We start from the raw sequence: 22,563 nt of genomic DNA on the forward strand, positions 1-22,563 counted from the left end.
TTCCTCAAGTTGGCAAAGAATAGAAATAGACTCCCCCCAAAAGGAAGAAAGACAAAAACAAAACAAAACAAAGGCAATAATTTCCTAATTAAGATGCAGCTCCCCACCCAAAGAAAAGAAAAAAAAAAAAAAAGAAAAAAAAGAAAAAAAAAGAAATGCTGCTGACTCAGCATAATGGGTTTATATGAGAAAAATAGAGACTGAGACTTTTAGGGAAAGAAAAGAGGAGAATAGGTAATCAAATGAGTGAGAAACAAGAATCATAATTATGATGCAGACTGGGGTCAGGGCCAACTATAGAATAGATGCTACTCTTGGGATTAAAAGCCTGAGACACAAAAATGGTTTAGAAAGATAATAGTAAGTGACTAGAAAATATCTACAACTGGCTCTTAGTACCTGGGACATGGTGACTACTCATTAATTAACTGATGGTTTACTGATACAATCTCAGTTTATAAAAATTTCTCAATAAAAGTATATATTTGCATATGTGATAATTTTTCCTATGTGAAGATACATTATAGCTTATCTGAGTACGATTTTAGTAAAGAATCTCTTTTTAAAGGTAATTTAGATGGTCATATTTTGTCATCTTAAAAGTAGTTCTTTGCATTATACAAGAAGAATGTTTTGAAAATATATATACAAAAGACTCTTCTGCTAAAGTTCAAGTGACTGAAGGTTGTTCACAAATTCTTGATTTCTTTCATAAAACGAATTCTGTTGGATTTTTGCATAAAAAGTGCAACTACTAAACATTCTTGTGATAGCTTCTTTGTGAATGTGTCACTGTTCTTGATTTGCACACGCCTTATAATTTAGGCCTTCTTTTGTTTTGGGTTGGCAGTTCCAACTGTTAAAGCTCTTGTCTGATTATGTGGGACTCCTTATTTTAATGGGAGCAGCTTCTTTGCTGCATTTTTAAAAAATGGTCTCGGAAGCTTCTTACTGTGGATCTTTGTTGAGGACAAAGGATTATTTATGCTAAAGGAAAATGTATTCCCCACTGAATTAGCTCGTGGGAAGCATAACAAGCTTATTAGTAATGCTCAATTGTACTTTGGCCTTTTGCTATGGTAGAGAGAAGGAAAAATGACATCAAAAAGGACATTCTGCTGTCCTTTGCCTTCCCGCAAAGAAAACGTGATGTAATATTAGACTTTTGTTAGATTTAGCTCAAGTTCAACTTTGGTACCAGCAGAAATATTCCTGAAAGAAAAGTGGTATGTTTGGTATAACTTAGAGGAGAAAATAACTTTCCTTGGAAATTGATAGCATTATAGCTTTATAAACCATTTTATATTTTTTATTAGAATGTTTTAATGGTGGTTTACTTTTAATAAAAAATAGACTAGTATATTATGCTCGTATAAGCAATCAATATTCCTAAATTTTATATGTTATTGTCTATGTTATTGTGAGTGTTTTTAAACTCTTCACCTTTTTTCCTTTCTAAAAATACATTAAAGAATTTTATTAACCTAACTTAATTAATTAAATTGTAGTTTTTTCTTATACATTTCAAAAATAGTACTTTGGAGTTAAAATTGCTGTTTTTTGTTTCTTTCTTTTTTTTTTTTGTCTTTAGCACCTTATGGATAAAATAGCTTATGAAGAATTATTATAGAAAGTCCCTGAGTATTGTTTCATAGTTAAAATTGCTGTCTGTCTTTATTACCTTGTTGTCTGGCATAAGAAGATAATGGTTAAGCCTGTGACTTTATACAAAGTCCAGATCAACTTATACGATCTCTTTATCTTGACTTCGGTATCAGTTGTGATATTTATGTTTGCATTACAGTTTACATTATGTTTACAGGGGAAATTTTTGGGAGACTTTTATATGTGCTAAGTTTTATTGTCAGTTTTATTTTACTCGCCAGATGCTTCAAGAATTACTTTGATATCAATGCCAGAAACTACATATTAAATGTGTTTCAGGTTTTCCTCTTTTAAATGAGGAATACTTTCGTAAGTGAGAAGCTAGGGGTGATAATTGAATTCTCCTACAGTCAAACTATTCCAAATAGAAGAAAAAGTTTTAGGTTTTCAGTCAAATGGAAGATTAAAGCAGATTCCTTGTAATTTGGAGGTGGGGGAGTAGGAAAGCTACCACTATTTGCATATTAATGTTTTGTTCTATTTTCAGAAAAGCATTTTCATTTCAACATAGATGGCCATGCAACCTGCAATTCAAGTAAGTGTTTTTCTTGGAAAAATATGTATTTAAATTATGAGATTATAATAAATTTATGATAATTAGTAAAATATTAAAATTATCACAAAATGTGTTTAAGGAACTAGTTTCTTAAGTATCAAATTTTAGTTACGGGAATTAATATATTTTAACTTTCTATTTCTGAAAAGATTTTAATTTTAACTTTTTTACTAAATATTTGTAAGACTCAAAAGTTTCTTCGAATTTGTGGGTCCATCTTACTTATACTACCGAGGGAATAGAATTGGAATATTTTGTAGTTTCCCTCTCCTTACAATTTATTATGTGTTTGTAATTAAAAGAGCTATCAATGAAAACAATTATAAATTATTTATTTTATACAGTTGTCTCTGTGCCCTGTTATGACTGTAAATGACCAGGCATTAAAACTTAAAATTTAGTGGTTTTTTGTTTGCTTTTTGGTCAGGGGAGGCAAGATAAACAGACAAACCAGAATAATCTTAAATTTGAATGATGTCCAGAGTTGGTATTTGCTATATTGTTTCTATATTCTTTTGAATGTTTTCTTTTGATATAAATAGAACATGCTTGAATCCTAAAGATAAAAATCACATTGAAATTCTACCAATAAAGATGCAAGCAGCTATTAATAAAATTTGCCTTGCAGAGTGAGAACTTTAAAATCAATCATTTCTCATTCTGGGTCTGCCACTCTTGGTTGTGAGATTCTGGCAACTTATTTTGCCTCTAAGAGTCTCTGCTTCCTTACCTCCAAGGTAAAGATAATAGCACTTATGTTTCAGGGTCGTTGTGAGGAAATCAATGGAATCAATGAGAGAACATGAGCAAAGTGCCTACTAGAATATACGTTGCATAGTAGACACTTCCAAAATTTGGTTGCATCATTGGTACAACAAAATTCTCCAGATATAAAACTGGAGATTAAACTTGTGTCTTGAAAGTATTTTTTTTCTTTTCTCTTTTCTTCTTTCTTTCTTTCTTTCTTTCTTTCTTTCTCCCTTCCTCTCTTTCCCTCTCTCTCTCTTTCCTTCTGTCTCTTTCTCTCTTCTTTCTTTCTTTCTTTCTTTCTTTCTTTCTTTCTTTTATCTCTCTCTCTCTTTCTTTCTTTCATTCTTAGAAAGATGGCAGTGAGTGAAGCCTAGAGAAGATGATTTATTTATCAAATGTTAGCAACTCTGAACATGATCCTGCTTATACTCCCTCCTGTGTGTACTATGCAGCTGTATCCTCCACTCTGTTAATAAAGAGTTCTATTATACTTTTTTCCTTTTGGGACTTGGAAGTCCATGGCAGTGTTCCAAAAGGTCTTGTTCTTGCCCTCTGAGTCCTCTCAAACCCACACTGAGGATGCTCAAAACTCCTTCATTACTCAAAACCATTTTTAATACCATTTTTTAATCTGATTATTTCTATTTGTCCTCTTTTCACCTCTTTACCCAAGTCTCAGAAATGTCATGAGTTTTTTCTTGATTCCTTATGGTGTGCTTTATATCATTGCCACATTGATCATGTTTTTCTCATTCTATTCTAATGCCATTAATATTTTCTTAACTTGGTAATTTTCTTCAGAGTTTTGTTTTAAAGTTCTATGAAATCTTCTCTGATCCAGATTTTACAGATTCATCTTTATTAATTCTTTATAAGAGTACCCTTGACATCCCTCATGGATGTTTTTTGATTCTCTCTCTGATGAATGTGAGAACTTTGTAGGATTTTCACCTCTTTCTCAGCTAATTATATAAGCCAGTTGCATATTCATAAGTGCCTTGTAGAGAGGAGACATCCATCAGATAGCTGATTAATTGATTTCTTATTTTTTTTTAAATTTATTTATTTTTGAGAGACAGGGCAGGGCAGAGAGAGAGGGAGATGGAAAGAGTCCCAACCAGGCTCTACATTTGTCAGCACAGAGACCCCATGTGGGGCTCAAACCCACAAACTGTGAGATCATGACCTGAGCCCAAATCAGGAGTCAGACGCTTAACCAACTGAGCCACACAGGCACCCGTCAATTGATTTCTTATTAATTTAATACATTAAGATCTTCCCTTGGGGCACCTGGGTGGCTCAGTCAGTTAAGCATCCAGTTCTTGATTTCAACTCTTGAGGTTATGACCTCACAGTTTGTGGGATTGAGCGTGGAGCCCGCTTGGGACTCTCTCTCTCCCTCTCTATGCTTTTCACCCCCTCCCTTTCAAAATAAATAAATAAACTTAAAAAAAAAAGATCTTCCTTGTCCCTCTTTTTTAATTTATATCCTTCATTCTGATTAGTGAATAGTCATACAGTCTACAAATGAACAATAGTTCCTAATCTCTTTTGTGTCATAGTCCCCTTTGAGAATTTGACAAAAAGCTATGAACTGAGAAAAGGCCCGTTTGTATGTAGGCATAAAATTTTGCCTAAATGTAAGTTGTTTATATATGTACTCAAGTTCATCTACAGACTACCTATGGATTAAGAATCTTTGCAATATGACAGCTTTCGCATGTTTGAGAACAACCTTTACACAGACAGTTTCTGCTATTTACATCTAACTTTTAACAACATTAATATGGTACTGACCAGCCTAGGTTATTATAGAATCTTCTATGGCAATAGTAGGAGAATCCAAGTATTCTTCTCTCTAATGTGGCAAGAAATTAGAATGACTTTTGTTAATATTAACTTCTCCATTTTCACAGATGATTTTTTTCAAAACCACCTTTCTAACTAATGCACATCTTTCCTTGACAAACATTTGCAAATGCTGTGCCTTTTTTCCAGCTCAGCCAAATGGTTAAAAGACAAATAACATTCTGTTGACTATGAAATACCCTCTAATGTGAGATGCATCTTGATTTTGATGGTACACAGAGTCATTTGCTAATATCCTCAATTAGTCAACAAATGACTTAGTACCATGTGCTATGTCTTCTACTGAGTTCTGGGATTATAAACAGAAATAAGACATGCTTATGAAAGGAAGATTTAGGTAGTAAATCTTTGCTATACTCCCTTTGAAATAATTGTAAGAGAATTCAGAGAAACAAAAAGGACATCTTGTCTTTTTCCTAAAACTTTATAGGGTCTTCATATATTTAGGAGTTCATTCTCCAGTCTCTACCCTTAGTTCCTGAAATAACAGCCCTGAAATAAGTTATGGGTTGTTTGTTTGTTTGTTTGTTTGTTTGTCTTTGGATATTTTAATTGAGTTTCACTACTCCTGTTTTCCTCTTGTGTTCATTTTCTTTCTTTGCCTTTGGGTTTTTTTTTTTTTTTTTTTAATGTGTTTGTTTCTCATCATAGGAGATTGAAAGCAGCTCTTTCTTTCTTTCTTTTATTTCCTCCAAAGTTTGTCTGGATTAACAATGGTGGTGTGGATTTTGATTTGGTGTAGTAAGACTTGCCTTAAATAAACCTCAATAAGTTTAATATATTTTAGCAGGAAAATGATCTACATTTAAAAATCAAGAAAGGACTAGATTCACTTGGTATTACCTATACTCATACCTCTTTTTTTAAACATAAAAAAACCCCTTTATTTTAAAGTAATCACGTTAAAGCCTGAAAAGTAGCTTTAAATGTAGAACAGAGGTATTTGTTTGCTGAACCATTTGAGAATAAGTTGCCAATCTAATGACCCACTACCTCTGAATTCTTTAGTGTGTATTTCTCACAAATAAAGACATCTTCCTATCAGAACTGCAATAAAATAATTGGAGCCAGGATATTAACATTAGTACAGTACTACCATCCAATCAATATTCAGACCATATTCAAGTATTGCCAGTAGTCCCCATAATGTCTAGTTTAGAATCACAAGCTACATTTAGCTGCCATGTCCCTTAGTCTCAGTCTAGAACAGTATCTCACGTTTTGCTTTCTTTAATGACCTTGACACTTTTGAATATTATAGACCAATTATTTTGTAGAATGTCCCTCAGTTTGGATTTGCCTGTTCTCATGATTAGATTCAGGTTATGCATCTTTGGCAGGAATATCACAGAGGGATATTGTGTTTTCTCATTGCATCCTTTCAGGTAGAATGTGATTTTGATTTGTCCCATTATTGATGATATTTACCTTTGTTACTTGGTTAAGTTGCTATCTGTCAGGTTTCTCTACTGTAAAATTATTCTTTCTTCTCTTTGTAATAAGCATTTTGTGGGGAAGTACTTTGAAACTATATAAAAATCTAATTCCTCATCAAAATCCAAGTTTATTCATATATTTTTATCTATATGAAAGAATAGTTTTTTTATTTTACTCAATGTGTTATAATCCATTTATATCATTGTTTGATGCTCAAATTGCTCTTGATTTAGCCAGTAGAAGTCCCTTTACGCTAACGTCTATGTCATTTTGGTATGTCCCGATCATTCTTTGAGCCCTTCTTTGCTTTCTGGTAAAAGATACTCCTGTCATCATAGGATTCATTCTAGTTTTCTCTCATTCCGTAGAAGAGTTATACCTCTCTTCTTTGGCAGTGAGAAAACTGGCTCCCATTTGATAAATCCCTGTGAATGTAACCAGTCTCCCATTGTTGCTCCTTGTATTGATGGCTTTCTCAGCTCACTTGGGCTCTGACACCCTGCACTGGGCTGTTCCCTCATCTTCCCCTGTGGACACCCTCATCCTACTCAGGTTCTGATACTGTGCACAGGGCTTTTCCCAGGTGTGGACACTCTCTTATCTCACTCAAGGCCTAATCCTCCATTTCAAGATTCCCTCCTGTGAGAACCCCTCATCACTTCACTTGGGCTCAAATACCCCTCCCTGAGTTGAGAGATGATAGTCTTTTCTCTAAATAATATTATATTAAAGTATATCTAATTGTATTTCAAATTTTTGTGAGTGTCGGATTGACAGTATGTTTCTGTCAGTCTTTATTCTTAACCAGGAATTGGCCAGCTAGTAAATATTTTTGGCTTTATGAGCCAATAGGCAAAATGGAGGCTATTATGTAGGTACTTATATAACAGCCATTTTAAAATGTAAAAATCAGGGTGCCTTGGTGGCTCAGTCAGTTAAGCGTCCAACTCTTGATTTCAGTTCAGGTCATGATCTCATGGTTCGTGAGTTCAAGCTCTGCATCGGACTCTATGCTGACTTGGAATTCAAGTATGGAGCCTGCTTGGGATTCACTTTCTCTCCCTCTCTCTTTGCCCTTCCCCAGCTTGCTCTTTCTCTCTCAAAAGTAAACTTAGAAAAAAAATGTAGATTGTGGGCCATGCAAAAATCAGATTATTTAGATTTTTTTTTAGATAATGCTTATATAATGACCAGAAGTTTATAAAATGTCATTTATGCATTTATTCATTCATTTATCCATTGTATAACAAATACTGCTAGGCCCAATGCTAGACACTACAAAGATGTATCTTAACCCATTTTAGAGCTGAGAGGCTGAGGTCTTATCAGGTAACTTATTATTTTTTTAAATGTTTATTTATTTTTGAGAGAGAGAGAGAGAGCATGAGCAGGGGAGGAACAGAAAGAGAAGGAAACACCGCGAGATCATGACCTGAACCAGTCGGACACTTAACAGCCACCCAGACGCCCCTGATCAAGTAACTTATTAAACTTAGCTAGCAGGTGAAGGAAAAATAGTATTTGTTGGCCTTTATCCTGTTGGTTGATATCGATTCATTGATTAGGGATTTACTTATATTTACCACAGTACTGAATACTGAAAATATCTCAAGTGTCTAGATTAATAGTTTGCTTCTAGTTTATAAATTTCTGTGAATTGCTGCAGTTTAGTATATGTGTATATAATATATGGTCTATAATTCATCATTTAAATATAGATATGAGTTATGCTGACTTTTAAAAAGGTTGGTGTTTTTCTCTAGGTGTGGTTTGGAGAAGACCTGCCTCTAAGTCCGCGGAGTCCTCTGACCCCCAGACATGGGCCAGGTTTGGCTGATGTTTGTCAGTATGATGAGTGGATAGCTGTGAGGCATGAAGCCACCCTGTTGCCCATGCAAGAAGATCTGTCAATATGGCTATCTGGTTTGTTAGGTAAGGCCTGAAAAGATACTCAAAATTGTATTTTTTATTTAGTAAATATTTATTGAGAATCTTACTCTTTGTTGAGGAGTGATTGTTCCAGAGCCTGGGGATAATTTAGTGAAGGAAATATATGATATTCTTGTTCTCAACAAGCTTACATTCTAGTTGGGGAAATATTCCAATTCACCCTGAACCTTAGGACTTGGATAGTAAGGAAGTTTGAGGCTTAACAGAAGGGGTCAGTAGTGATCTTTGAATAATTAACATTTCAGTTGTTAATGTTAAAATCTTTTTTTAAAGTATATAGGTCTGATATTGGGGTCTATATTACTGACCTCCCCCACCTTAATCTTATATAAGGAATGAAATTCTGAGTAGAATATATACTGTAGTTAAAATGATTGCTATTTCTGAGGCATTGAGGAGTAGAGGCATGTAAACCCTAGGAGGAAGTGATCATATTTCTTTACTCAATTAGAATTGAGAAGTGCTCTGAACTTTCTCTCCAGAAAAAAAGCTCTCTCTCTCTCTTTTTAAATGTTTATTTGTTTTGAGAGAGAGAGATAAAGAGAACAAGCATGAGTGGGGAGGGGCAGAGAGAGAGAAACAGAGAAAGAGAATCCTAAGCAGGCTCTGTGTAGTCAGCTTAGAGCCTGACATAGGACTCCATCCCATGAACCATGAGATCATGACCTGAGCTGAAATCAAGAGTCTGATGCTTAACCGACTGAGCCACCCACATGCCCCCAAAAGCTCTCTTTTTAAACGCAAAATTTCATGTAGCACTCCAAAGTTTTTGTGAAAAGGAATATATAAAGCTTATCTATGGCCTTCTCAAGATAATTAAAAAAAACTGCACAGTTTTTATCAGCCTGATGATTTGGTAATTTTTTTTAAAGTTTATTATGTAATAATAATGGTTCTAAAGAAAGGTTTGAGAGGTGAAAAGATGGTATTCCCTGGGTGTTTGTTATGTTATTACCTATAATTTTAAAATCGTAACAATGTCTATCTTATATAAAGAGAATATTTTTCTTGTGTAAGCAGTAACGTGCAGTGAATCAAAACTTAACATTAACAGTTAATATTGAAAAATAAAACACTCTAGTTTTTAAAAAATGAAATAAATGGTCATTTTATTTTTCCTTCTATATCACAGATATTTTTGTTTCAGTTGTCTTTCATGTAGTTTGGCATTACCTATTTTAACTGTAATTTCTAAGAGTGAATATTTGGTCTGATCTAAATTTGTTTTGTGTTTCAGCTATAATCTAATTACATTTAATTAAATTTTAACCATATTGTTTGAATTTACTGTTTCTAGTAGATCTTAACTTTAAAATATGTTTTTAGGTATTGAAGTTAAGGCAGAACGATTATTGGAAGAACTTGATAATGGAGTACTACTATGCCAACTGATTGATGTTCTTCAAAACATGGTGAAAACATGCAACTCTGAAGATCCTGGGGTAAGAACATGTTTGACAGTAGTGACTTTATACCTGTGTACATATTAGTTTGTTTATGTACATTTCTTATCATGTCTGAAAGGTTGTGAACTTCCACCCAAGTATCTACAAGACGTTAGATAATTTACCTAATCTTTTTGAGCATCTGAAAAAAAATATTCTCACTTGCAAAATGGAGGCATTGACATTTACCTTGTTAGATTTATTTGTGAAGGTTTGGTGAAATTAAATGAGGTAACGTATGGATGGTATTTAGCTTAGCATTTAGTGTAAGTTAATATCCAGTAATATCTAGTATTACACTAGCATTTAGTGTAAGTTAATATCCAGTAACTAGTTAGCTGTTCCTGAGAACAATATTCTCACTTGTGAGAGTTAAGTGAGAAAAAAGCTTGTGTTGGTCCCTGGCACACAGTTTGGGGCTATTATTATTATTATTATTATTACCATTACTATTACCATCATCATCATTATCATCAGCATCATCATATTCTCCATATATATCGTCTTGATGGTAAATTCTATAATTTGGTTGAATGAATAATAATTTTTTTAGACATTTTTCTTCCATTGACCCTAAATTCATGATTTGAAGTAGAGGAGGTTTCTTCTTTTCATCAGACATTGGTCACTGATGAGATCTGAGGTCTGTGAATGTGGGGTCCGGACCCTCACACAGTGTTGGCAGAAATATAAATTGGTATCATCTTGCTGGGAGACAGTGGGTGATAGACAGCACACTGAAAATAAAGCACATCTTTTGATACATAACGTAATTCTCCCAGGAATTTATTCTAGGAAAATAACCACAAATTCACACAAATGAGTGTGCAAAAAAGTTAAGAGCAGCTTAAATGCTTATCAATAAATTGTTAAAAATTAATTATGGTACCTAAACAGAGTGGAATGTATTATCCATTCTTTAGAAATGACTATTTTAATCTGTTATTTTTCACCCCAAAAGATGCCTACAGCCTACTGTTAAGTGTGTATGTGCACATACACAAATCATATTGCAGCCTAGCATGTTTATGTAGCATTCTGTCGGTGTAGATATGTATACTCTGTGCGTAGCGATGCTTGTTAACATGTGAGTGAGAAGACTTCAGTTGACAATTACAAAAACTCACAAGACTGTTTTAATTCTGGAAAATACAGCAACAGGAAGGGTATATAAGGAACTGGTAATAGTGGTTATCTCTAGATAAAGAGAGGAACTGAATGATAGAAGTGGGAGAAAGACTTATACCCTATTGTGCCTATTGCATTTTAAAAAATCTTATGCATAAATTGCTTTTTCAAGTAAAAATTTAAAACAGAACTAAAACCACTCCGCCTTAGCAAGATTATCTAACTATTCTTGGTCCAGATAGTCAAAGAATTAGGATTCTATAAAACTTAGACCATCAGTTTTCAAAGAACTTGAATTAAGAATGGGTTACTACTTCCTTATTTGACAGTTTCTCCAAGAAACTCAGAACCATATTTATGACTCCGCAAATAAGGAAATGAGCAAAACTGAGTTAACATAACATTAACCTTTAACATAGCAATAATTTTGTGTTTGTATTTACCTGCATATGGAGAGACATTTAGATGTGCTTTGGAATTATTAGACTGTCATTTTTTTATTTTAATTAAGACTGTTGTGTCATTTTAAGAAGAAAGAGGTTAGAGATGCTTAATCCTGCTGCTAGTTTTGACTAGATTGATTTTCTAGGAATCATCTTCTGAAATATATTTAAAGTAAAATAAAATAATTTTTGAAAATATCTTTTCTTCCTAATGTGTACTTTTAAGTGACATTCAATACATCAAACATTTACTTAGTAATATCATAATGGATATCTAATAAAAATACTTTTGATCTGCATTTTTGAAATTATTCTTTCACCTTTTCCAGAATTTTCCAATGAGAAAAGTGCCCTGTAAGAAAGATGCTGTCTCAGGTTCATTCTTTGCTAGAGACAATACTGCAAACTTCCTTCACTGGTGTAGGCACATTGGGGTTGATGAGACTTACCTCTTTGAATCTGAAGGTTTAGGTAAGTGTTGTTGTTATCATTGTGTTTAATGTTTATTAGGGTAATTTTATATGCCTCACATCTAATTTTTTTTTCCCCAAATAAGGACTCAAATTCCATATCTCGTTTTCTTAGAAAAATTTATACTTTAAATATATGTAAAACAATTGGAGAATCAGATTCTAAACCATATATATTAGGCTTTTCATTTATAGTTAAAGATCTCATATATTTAGAATGCTGTAGAAATATTTTACTTCCTAAATGAGTTGGTCAAGGGAAGGTTTTGGACTAATCCTTTACTAATGAATCTTTTCATTCAGAATTATTCTACAAAGTCTAAATTATTAGTAATTTCTTTTTAACTGAATAATTATAGAAATAACAGAAGGCCAAATAGTTTATGCTCATGGTGGTATTTAGATTTACCTTATACACAGTAGCTGACAAATTGATTAAGTGGATTCATGTTTTTGACAATTCATTTTAAAAAGTCATGTTCTACTGAAGAATTACTGACATATTGTCTCATGTACTTTAAGTTAGTAGAAGCATTTGTGTGGACTAAAGTGTTAGGTATCTTAGATACCTAAGTTTTAGATTACTATATGTATATATTTCCTCAAAGCATTTGTATATGTATATACATACACATATAGAATTGATAATGTTTTGATAGGAACAGTAGTGTACCACGGGTTGGCAGGGGTCATGGGAGTAGTAATGTGCCCTGGTAGAGACAAGTATTTTATCGCTGACATTGTTTAGAATTGCTGGTTCATGGTGATAATAAAAAACAAACCAATTTTTAGACGGTTTTATTATTGTTTTAAAATTCTCTGAACTTAAAAAAAAAGGAGTAACTAGTTCCACTACCTTAAGCAAAGACTCAGGCTATTAGGTAACCATCTGTTCATAGTTTCATATCAAACATAAACTGAGAAAATAAACTAAAAAAAGAACAAAATAAATTCTCTCACTGTGCACGCCCTTGTTGCCTGCACATAGGGTAGGCTGCTCCCACTGCTACCCATTTGATATGTCTCTGGATATTCCTATTCACTGTACAATTAAAAATGTAATGGGTTACTATTTTACCCCCATTTTCACCCTGCTTTAATCCAGGTGTGCTGATTGTTATTGACAATGAGGTTGATTTAATGTCCTATACAGCTTGTAGAGATCAAGGGGAAGAGGACATGCTTTGAAGTCTCTACTTTCTAATTTTTGTTTCTGAAAGGATATAAAATTGTATGTTTCTCATTCTAAGTAGATGGCATCTTCTGACTGTCCTGAAGGTCAGTATAAGACTAAATAAAGCACTGCCAGTAACATTAATTCATTTCTAGGCATTGAACTGATGACCTAATGTTTTTACTTTTTAAAAGTTTCAGAGATAAGACTCTTAATTTTTTACATTTTGCTAGGGAAAACAATTAAAAAAGCAAACATGCTATTTTAAGGTACTTTTAAGTGTTTAGAGAAACAAGTTTAATAAAAATTGCAGGACAAATTCCTTTTGGTATGAATTTTAAATTAAAATAAGGCCTTGCTATTGCTTTGGAAGAGTATACTTTGTGCTTTGGTTATATAATAGATAATATTCATAAATCCAAGAACAATTGCCATTTCCATTGGGGAAGTCAGTATGCATATTATTCATCACATATACCATTATTCTGTTAGGGTTCAGAAGTTTCCTAATGTTTTTAACTCTAAGGACAAGAAAAGAAAGGTAGATGATCCACAACTACCGTATTGGTGCATTTAGCTGAGTTCTAATGGTCAGGGTTTTTGTTTCTCTGACTTTGTTTTTCATTAAGGATCTTTGAACCATTAGGTTAACATTTGGGTTCCTTTAAAAAAAAAATCAAACAAAATTTTCTAATGTGCTAAAGTATACAGAACAAAACTTAGCATCTTAACCATTTTAAGCATAATAGGTTTTATTGATAGCATTTAAAAAAATTGATATGTACTTCATGTAACATAAAGTTCTTCATTTCAAAATGTACACTTAACTGGTTTTTAGTACATTCACTGTGTGATGCAACACTCACCACTAATTAATTCCAGAACATTTCCATCATTCACAAAAGAAAACTCATAGCTATTAACAAGTAGTCCCAATTACTGCCTACCTTCATCTTCTGGCAACCACTGATCTACTTTCTTTCTCTATCGATTTGCATATTGTGGACATTTTGTATAAATAGAACCATACATATGTGGCTTTTTGTGTCTGGCTTTTTTTCATTTAACATGTTTCATTTATGTTGTAGCATTCAACAGTACTTCATTCCTTTTTGTGGCTGAATGATATTCTATGTGTGGATATACTGCATTGTTTAAAATACATTATCATCTGATAGACATTTTGATTGTTTTTTCTTTTTGGTCATTATGAATAATGCTGCTATGTACATTTGTATGCAAGTTTTTGAGTGAATGTATGTTTTTAATTCTCTCAGGGATATACCAAAAGTGGAATTGTTGAATCACGTAGTAATTCTATGTTTATCTTTTTGAGGAATTACCAAACTTTTCACAGTGACTGCACCATTTTACATTCCCACTGGTGAAACACACCTTCATATCTTGTTATTTATTTGTTTTTTATGACTATCCTAGTGGAGATGTGAAGCGGCGGCTTATTATGGTTCTGATTCGCATTTCCTTAATGACCAATGATATTGGCCATCTTTTCATGGCTTATTGACCTTTTATTTGTCTTCTTTGGAGAAATATTTATTCAAATCTTTTGCTCATTTTTGGGGGGGGTCTTTTATCTTTTTTGGTTGCCTTGTAAGAGTTCTTTATTTATTCTGAATAATAGGCCCTTATCAAATACATGATTTGCAAATATTTTCACCCAGTCTTTGGGTTGCCTTTCACTGTCTTGATAGTGTCCTTTGATTCATGAAAGTTTTTATTTTGATTAAGTTCAGTTTATCTTTTCTTTGATTACTTGTGCTTTTGGTGTCATATTTAAAATACTATGGCCTAATCCAGGGCCACACAGATTTTCACCTCTTATTCCTTCTAAGAGTTTTATAGTTTTAGCCTTTATCTTTAGGTCTTTGATCCATTTTGAGTTATCTTTTGTATATGTTGTGAAGTAAGGGTCTAAATTCATTCTTTTGCATGTAGACATCCAGTTGTGCTAGCACCATTTGTTGAAAAAACTGTTCTTTTCCTTATTGTGTTGTCTTGCCACTGTTTTTGAAAATCAATTGAACATAAATGTCTGGATTTATTTCTGGACACTCAGTTCCATTCCACTGGTCTATATGTCTATCCTTATGCCAGTAACACATTGTCTTGCTTAACTGTAGCTTTGTAGTAAGTTTTGAAATTGGGAAATGTGAGTCTTCCAACTTTGTTTTTATTTTGGCTATTCTGTCTTACAATTCTATGTGAATTTTATCAGTTTATCCATTTCTTTAAAAAAGGCTATTGGAATTTTGATAGGGATTGCATTGAATCTGTAGGTCAGTTTTGGAGAGTATTGTCATCTTAACAGTATTATGTCTTCCAATCCATGAACACAGGATGTCTTTCCATTTATTTGTATCTTCTTTCAACAATGTTTTGTACTTTTCAGTAAACAAGTCATACAATTCTTTGATTAAGTTTATTCCTAAGTACTTTATTCTTCTTGAAGCATTGCAAACTGAATTATTTTTAAATTACATTTTCAGATTGTTTATTTCTAGTATATAAAGTGAAATGATTTTTGTATACTCATCTTGTATCCTGCAACTTTGCTGAACTTGCTTGTTTGCCTTTTTTTTTTTTTTTAATAAATTCCTTAGGGATTTTAGATGCAAAGGACAATGTCATCTGTGAATAGAGATAGTTTTTCTTCTTCCTTTCCCATATGGATGCCTTTTATTTGTTTTTCTTGCCTACATGCCCTGCCTAGAACCTCCAGTACAATTCCAAATAGAAGAGGAGAGTGTGGACATCCTCATCTTCTCCCTATTCTTAGGAGGAAGATTCTAAGTCTTTTACCATTAAGAATGATGTTAACTATGGATTTTTCAAAGATGTACATTTTCAGATTTATAAAGTTTCCTTCTATTCCTAGTTTGTTGAGTCTTTTCTTCTCCTCCTCCTCCTTCTTCTAATTCTTCTCAAGTAAAGGGTATTGGGTTTTGTCAAATTCTTTTTCTGTGACTACTGAGATAATTGTGTGTTTCTTTTATTTTATTAATATGGTGCATTATATTGGTTGATTTTCATATGTTCAACCAACTTTGCATTCTTGGGATAAATCCTACTTGCTCCAGGATTTAGTTTGTCAGGATTGCATTGAAGATTTTTGTATCTATATTCGTAAAAGATACTGGTCTTTAGTTTTCTTGTGATATATTTGACTTTGGTATCAGGGTAATATTGACCTCATAGAATGAGTTAGGAAGTGCTCCTTCTTTTCTGTTTTTGAAAAAGTTTGAGAAGGTCATTAACACATAGTCCTAAGCTAAAGAGAGTTTAGAATAAAATTGAAGTGATATATCTCTTAATATCTCTTATTGAGAGATCTGAAATATAATAATTTAATGTTACTAAGATCTTAGGTGTTTAGACCTAAAATGCTACAAATTTGGGTACATGGTAAGTTTTCATCTTCTTGTTAGCCACTTTTTTAAAAATTTATGGAAGATGATAATATGTAGAGACAATAAAAATGTCTTTTCTAAGTCTCCATACAAGTAAACCTAGTGTCTTCATTATTCTTTTCTTTTACTTCTTCCATGCCAGAAATACATTTCCCTATTTAATTTTGCCCTTTAAAATATGTGGTCTTATTTTCTCACAGTTTTGCACAAAGACCCAAGACAGGTGTATCTTTGTCTTCTAGAAATTGGTCGAATTGTGTCAAGGTATGCATTCACATTATTTCAGAACTTCAATGTTACAAACTTTTTAAAAACTACTTTATTTTAGATAGAACACTATTTTCTATAAATAAAAGAAAATACTTTTTTAAAAAAATGTTTATTTATTTATCTTGAAAGAGAGAGAAAGAGTGGGGAAAGAGCAGAGAGCGAAGGAAAGAGAGAATCCCAAGAAGGCTCCATGCTGTCAGCACATAGCTCAATGTGGGGCTCGAACTCCTGAGCTGTGAGATCATGACCCGAGCCCAAATCAAGAGTTGGATGCTTAACTGACTGAACCACCAGACATCCCTAAAAGAAAAGAATTTTTGATTGAAATAACTTAATCTCTTATTTATTCTTCTTCTTCCTTTTTTTTTATATTAACTTTGTTCTATTTGTGTGAGCTGTGTCATGTGTCAACATCTGCTCACCCATATACTTTACCTTCATTTAATATTAAACTGTAAAAGTAGTTACTTAAAGTTTTTAGACTAAGAATAGGGTAAGAGCATGTAAAACTCTTAGCACTTCAAGGCAAGGCAAATCCTCTGGACACAAAGAGGGTCTGATAAGAAGGTGGAGGCTTGGTGTCCTCCATACCTGGCTCAGCCCCATCTTTACTCTCAAGCTGACTTTAACCGACTGAGCCACCCAGTCACCCTAACTCTCGAGCTGACTTTAAAGGTGACTGACTTTTGGGATCCCAGTTGAAATTTGGGAGCATCCAGTAGTACAAATATATAGTATGATGTGATTATATCTTAAATTTTTGGCAGTCCATGTGACATTAAAAAGCATTTCCAGATGTTCCAGTGAAACAACTGGTAGAAGAGAATCATAAGGACTTCACTTTAAAAATAAAACATAACCTATCATGATATGCAGGGAAGTGTTTGGGTCAGACTTTTCTTGAATAATGAGATCTCCTAATTGGTTTCCAGATACGGGATTGAGCCGCCAGTATTAGTAAAACTTGAGAAAGAAATTGAACTGGAAGAGACCTTACTTAATACTTCTGGGCCTGAAGATTCCATGAGCATTCCGAAATCATGCTGTCAGCATGAAGAACTGCATGAAGCTGTAAGTAATCACTCTATTTTCTCTCTCAACTATGATATGTCAAAGTCTCATAGTTTGCCACAGGTGATGTTCCATTTAAAAGAAAATGTTTCTTATTCAGAACATACACCAGTACTAATTTCCATTCCCTGGTGAGTTTAGGGCACTATCTGTTAAAGGTAATTTGTTGTTTCTTGTTTAAGATAAGGGATGGATGTGTAGTTGAGAAGTGGAGAGGCAAATAGGCTGGAATCCACCATGAAGGGTGCTATAGGGCAAAGAATGTATTAATTCTTGTTTAAAACATGTTACTATTATAATATGATTTGCAAATTATGAGGATTACTCTCATGGTCATGTAGAGATTATATTGGTTTTATTGTAATAATCCAGATGTAAGATGATGAGAACCTAAACTCAAGCAGCAGTAGTGAAGGTGAAGCAGAATGAACAATTATAGGACATATTTAGAGGTAGAATTGAAGGAATCCTAATTCTGATGAGGGAGAAAATCTAGGGTGATTTCCAAGGTTTCTATGTAAATGGTATACTGATACTTGAAGAATATAGGAGGAAAAGCTGTGGGAGCAAATTGATGGGGTTTTTGTGAACGTTGTCCTGACAGAATATATACAGACTTTTAGATAAGGGGTCTCAACTGGAAAGCCTTTTAACTTGACCTGTTCGTCATCATGTAGAAGTTAGAGTTGCAGTTGCTCAGGCTGGGTCTTCTGCAATGACTGTAGTCTAGTAAATGATGGAGGTGAACTGAGTAGCAAACATTTCTTTCTGCTTCCACTGTTGCTTAGAATTATGGTCTTTTTCAGACTGTAGTATTTATGAAAGTGCTTAATGTACACAATTATTTAAGAAATAACGCATAAGGGGCGCCTGGGTGGCTCAGTCGGTTAAGCATCTGACTTCAGCTCAGGTCATGATCTCACAGTTTGTGAGTTTGAGCCCCATATCTGGGTCTGTGCTGGCAGCTCAGAGCCTGGAGCCTGCTTTGGATTCTGTGTCTCCGCCTCTCTCTGCCCCACCCCCGTTCACACTCTGTCTCTCTCAAAAATACATAAACATTAAAAAATTTTTTTTAAAAAGAAATAATGAATAAGTCATTACTAATAAACATTTAGAAAGTGTTGCTTTGATTGTTTTGTTTAATGTAATAAAAGTCTATAGTAAGACATTTGGATATCCTTGCAAGACAGATTAAGAAAATGTCAACCTGAATACTCTTTACCAGGCCAAAATATATTTACCTACATGATATTATTGATTTATCTGATGACTGCCAATGTCAGTATGTTACACAGTGATAATATAGTAGGTAAAAAGTAAAACATTTTCCATTTCATATAATTTAAAATAATGATAAAGAAGAAAACATTGGTAAAGTTTTAAAAAATGTTTATTTATTTTGAGAGAGAGAATGAGAAAGAGAGACAGACAGACAGAATCCCAAGCAGGCTCTGGTGCTGTTAGCACTGAGCCAAATGCAGGGCTTGATCTCACAAATTGTGAGATTATGACCTGAGCCGAAACCAAGAATTGGATGCTTAACCAACTGAGCCACCCAGGTGCCCCAAAATATTTTTTTACTAAATAGGAAGTACATTGTGTTAATTTCCCTATTATATAAAGATCATGCACAGTTTGATAAGAAAAACATTTCCAGAAGGTAAATGGGCAAAGATTGTTGTTCACACAAGAGAAAAATACAGTGTTGAAACTTGCTGATAATCAAGGAATTAAGACACACAATTTGCCTCATTAGTAAAATTTTTTAAAATTATGAAATCTGGTGCTGGTAAATTCTGGTAAAACTATACTTAGGGATTGCTACTTGTGATGGAAAATGATGTAAACTTTTGAAAAACAAGTTGACAAATGGATATCAAGAACCACAAAAGTGCTTCTCTTTCCTTTTTGTTGTAATTGAAGGGGAATAAAAAAGTAGAATGCATGAAAGTATTTATTGTGTTTATTTATAATGGTGAGAAATTGGAAGCAATGTAAATATTCTCAAATAGGTCAATGGGTAGGTGAATTAGAATCATTATCTTAACAGAATAATCATTGTATGTGATCCTTTGGAAGACTATATAGCAATAAGAAAAATATTTGTGAAAAGTACATAATCGATAGTAGAGTAGTACCTTTTTAAATTATTTTGATTTCATTAGCTGTTTCCTTTAGTGGTTTATTTTTTTATTTTACTTAAAAAATTTTTTTTAACGTTTGTTTATTGTTGAGAGACAGAGACAGAGCACGAGCGAGGGAGAGGCAGAGAAGGGGGAGACATAGAATCTGAAGCAGGCTCCAGGCTCTGAGCTCTTAGCACAGAGCCCAACGCGGGGCTCGAACTCATAAACCGTGAGAGCATGACCTGAGCCGAAGTTGGACATTAACCGATGGAGCCACCCAGGCGCCCCGTCCTTTAGCGTTTTAATGTTAATTATGCAATAGATGAAATCAGAAGAGAACACTTCTTACCCATAGCTCATTTCTTTTAAGCTTACCCCTTTATTTAGATTGTGGATCAACGCTAATCTTTACTGCTGAATGTAAGTGGTATTTGGATATTTTCAAGAAAGTAGTGACTTTTCATGTTCACATTCTTGTGAAAACTAAAAAGGAACACATTTCTCCAAATATATATGTGCTACGTGAATACATTCAGTGTCCACCTATACATATGGGGTCTATAGAAATCTTGGGGTCAGGTTTAAAATAAGGAACAATTATCATCTGATTCATTATTTAGAGTGCTGTATTCAACTATAATTCTGTATGCCTATGAAACATTTATGGATAGAAAGTAGTGACTAAAAAAATACCTCCTTTTAGATTACTTTGGTTAACTAATGTGTAATGGTTCTAATAATGGTAAATTCTTTACCCATACTTACTTTATTTTTAGCCATCTTATGCATGTACTATGTGTGTGCACATGTGCACATATACCAGGCTATGAACAAGATAAACTTAATTGAATGGCTTATGAAAATAAGTTCTATTTATGATCATATTATTTTGTTAAATGAATTATGTAGGGAGATAAATTCTGGACCCTTCTGATCAGGCCCTGGTGAATCCACCTGTGGCTATTCACGTTGGGTGGATAATGAAGACAATCATACATTTCTATTAGTGCTCAGCTAAATTGGGCATATCTGAAGAGATTTTGGTTTAACGTCATGCCTAAGTTCAATTAAATGAGTTTGTTTAGATATGCTGTGTGTGACAAGTAATTGAGAAAAATATTCATGGCCTTGCTTTTTCAAAAATGTAATTTTAGGAAAACAAAGTATTTTCCATGGTGGCTGATATGCAACTTTTTTTCAATCAAACATATCTTAACAAATATTTTAATTTTTAATCAATTTATTACAATGTCCACGTTTTAAATATAAAATTCCTGAATTTCTTTTTATATTCCAGTTTTTGTAATTTTTTAGATGTTTACTGCAGGTAAAAATCTGTAAGCTCCTTGAGGGATAGAGGTAGGGATTTCTTTCCAACTCTCATCTCCTTAGCAGACTATTGAAACAAAGTGAGCACTTTTAGAAAAAATGCCTCTTGAATTGAATTCTTTAGAATTTCACCCTGTTTGGGTGAATAGATATAAATATGCCTCTACTTATTTCAAACAGTAACTTTGGAAGAATCTAGATATTTCCCTCCACTGTTAGCATGGTGTTAAGGAACAAGGGAGAATTCCTACTCAAGCTTTATCTGAGTGGCCTGTCTTTGATTTGACAAAGATATATTAATCAAGGGCATAAAACAATTCAAGCTTAAAAATGAGTTCATGTATTTCCTAATGTGTTGTAATGTGTTTTGAATTGACTTCACTGTTGTACACATTTTTAGAACTTCTCCAGTGGTCAGTGAAAGCACTAGGATCCTGACTGCACTTGGGCAGAGAGAGAGTGAGGGGGAGGGAAAGAAGTAGGGTGGGAGGGGAAGAGAGAGACTCAGGACTTCATCACTGGGGCAGCTTGGGGTGGCTCAGTCAGTAGAATATGTGACTCTTGATTTCAGGGTCCTAAGTTCGAGCCCCACGTTGGGTGTGGAGTCTACTTTAAAAAAAAAAAGACTGTCACTGCCAGCTTTTATTAGATTAGTTAATGTCTAATCTCAACAGTTGTCAGGGTGCCTGGCTGGCCCAGTTGGTAGACCATGTGACTCTTGATCTTGGTATCATGAGTTCAAGCCTCAGGTTGGGTATAGAGGCTACTTAAAAAACAAACAAACAAACATATCCCAATATATGTCAACAGGTAAAGGAGAGATAAATGGCTCAACTGTCTTTAAATTCTTATCTTTGAGTTTGATTTTCTTATCAAATAACCTTGCATTTTAATCTTAAATAAAATATTTTTTGTCACAAGCACTAAATTTTGTTTATTTTTAATCTTAGGTTAAACATATTGCTGAAGACCCTCCTTGTAGTTGTTCCCACCGATTTTCTATTGAGTACCTATCTGAAGGACGGTACCGACTTGGGGATAAGATACTCTTTATAAGAGTAAGTCCACCATTTACACTCTATTTACATACAGATCTTGTTTTGAAATTGGATTTATTGCTTTACCAAATTCCTTTTGCTTCTCTTTTAATTTTTAAAAAATTGGAATAGAGGGTGTTATTAATGGAAGAATTTTACTCTACAGGAAAAATACGGAATCCTTGCTTTCATGAGCGTATAATGAGTTTGGGTAGATACCTTGAACACAACAAACTCCTAACTACAAGATAGCTAAGACTACTCAGACATTGAATATAATTTTGGGGGGAAAATATTTGTATACTTTAGGTAATTTATTCCATTTTTGATATTTTCTAAAAAGGCATAATTTTCCATCATGAGAAGAAAAAGCAAAACAATACATCTAGTAAGTTTCAATATCAGTCATAAGAAA

The 22,563-nt window shown here is 33.5% G+C and overlaps 1 protein-coding gene across 3 annotated transcripts in view; it reads left to right on the top strand.

The window, feature by feature from the left end:
* Positions 1 to 22,563, top strand: part of GAS2L3 (growth arrest specific 2 like 3) — a 40,469-nt gene that overhangs the window by 12,282 nt on the left and 5,624 nt on the right. For 2 of the 3 annotated variants that reach the window (XM_047868243.1, XM_047868244.1), the window contains exons 2-8: positions 2,153 to 2,200; positions 8,041 to 8,209; positions 9,554 to 9,669; positions 11,573 to 11,714; positions 16,516 to 16,579; positions 17,518 to 17,656; positions 22,062 to 22,169. In XM_047868243.1, the coding sequence (XP_047724199.1) occupies positions 2,177 to 2,200; positions 8,041 to 8,209; positions 9,554 to 9,669; positions 11,573 to 11,714; positions 16,516 to 16,579; positions 17,518 to 17,656; positions 22,062 to 22,169 (762 nt within the window). In that variant the 5' untranslated portion in view covers positions 2,153 to 2,176. The remainder of the gene's footprint in view (positions 1 to 2,152; positions 2,201 to 8,040; positions 8,210 to 9,553; positions 9,670 to 11,572; positions 11,715 to 16,515; positions 16,580 to 17,517; positions 17,657 to 22,061; positions 22,170 to 22,563) is intronic. The other variant, XM_047868245.1, reaches the window with a different exon arrangement.

This window comes from Prionailurus viverrinus, chromosome B4 (assembly GCF_022837055.1).
Source record: "Prionailurus viverrinus isolate Anna chromosome B4, UM_Priviv_1.0, whole genome shotgun sequence".
NCBI classification, from domain to species: Eukaryota; Metazoa; Chordata; class Mammalia; order Carnivora; family Felidae; genus Prionailurus; species Prionailurus viverrinus.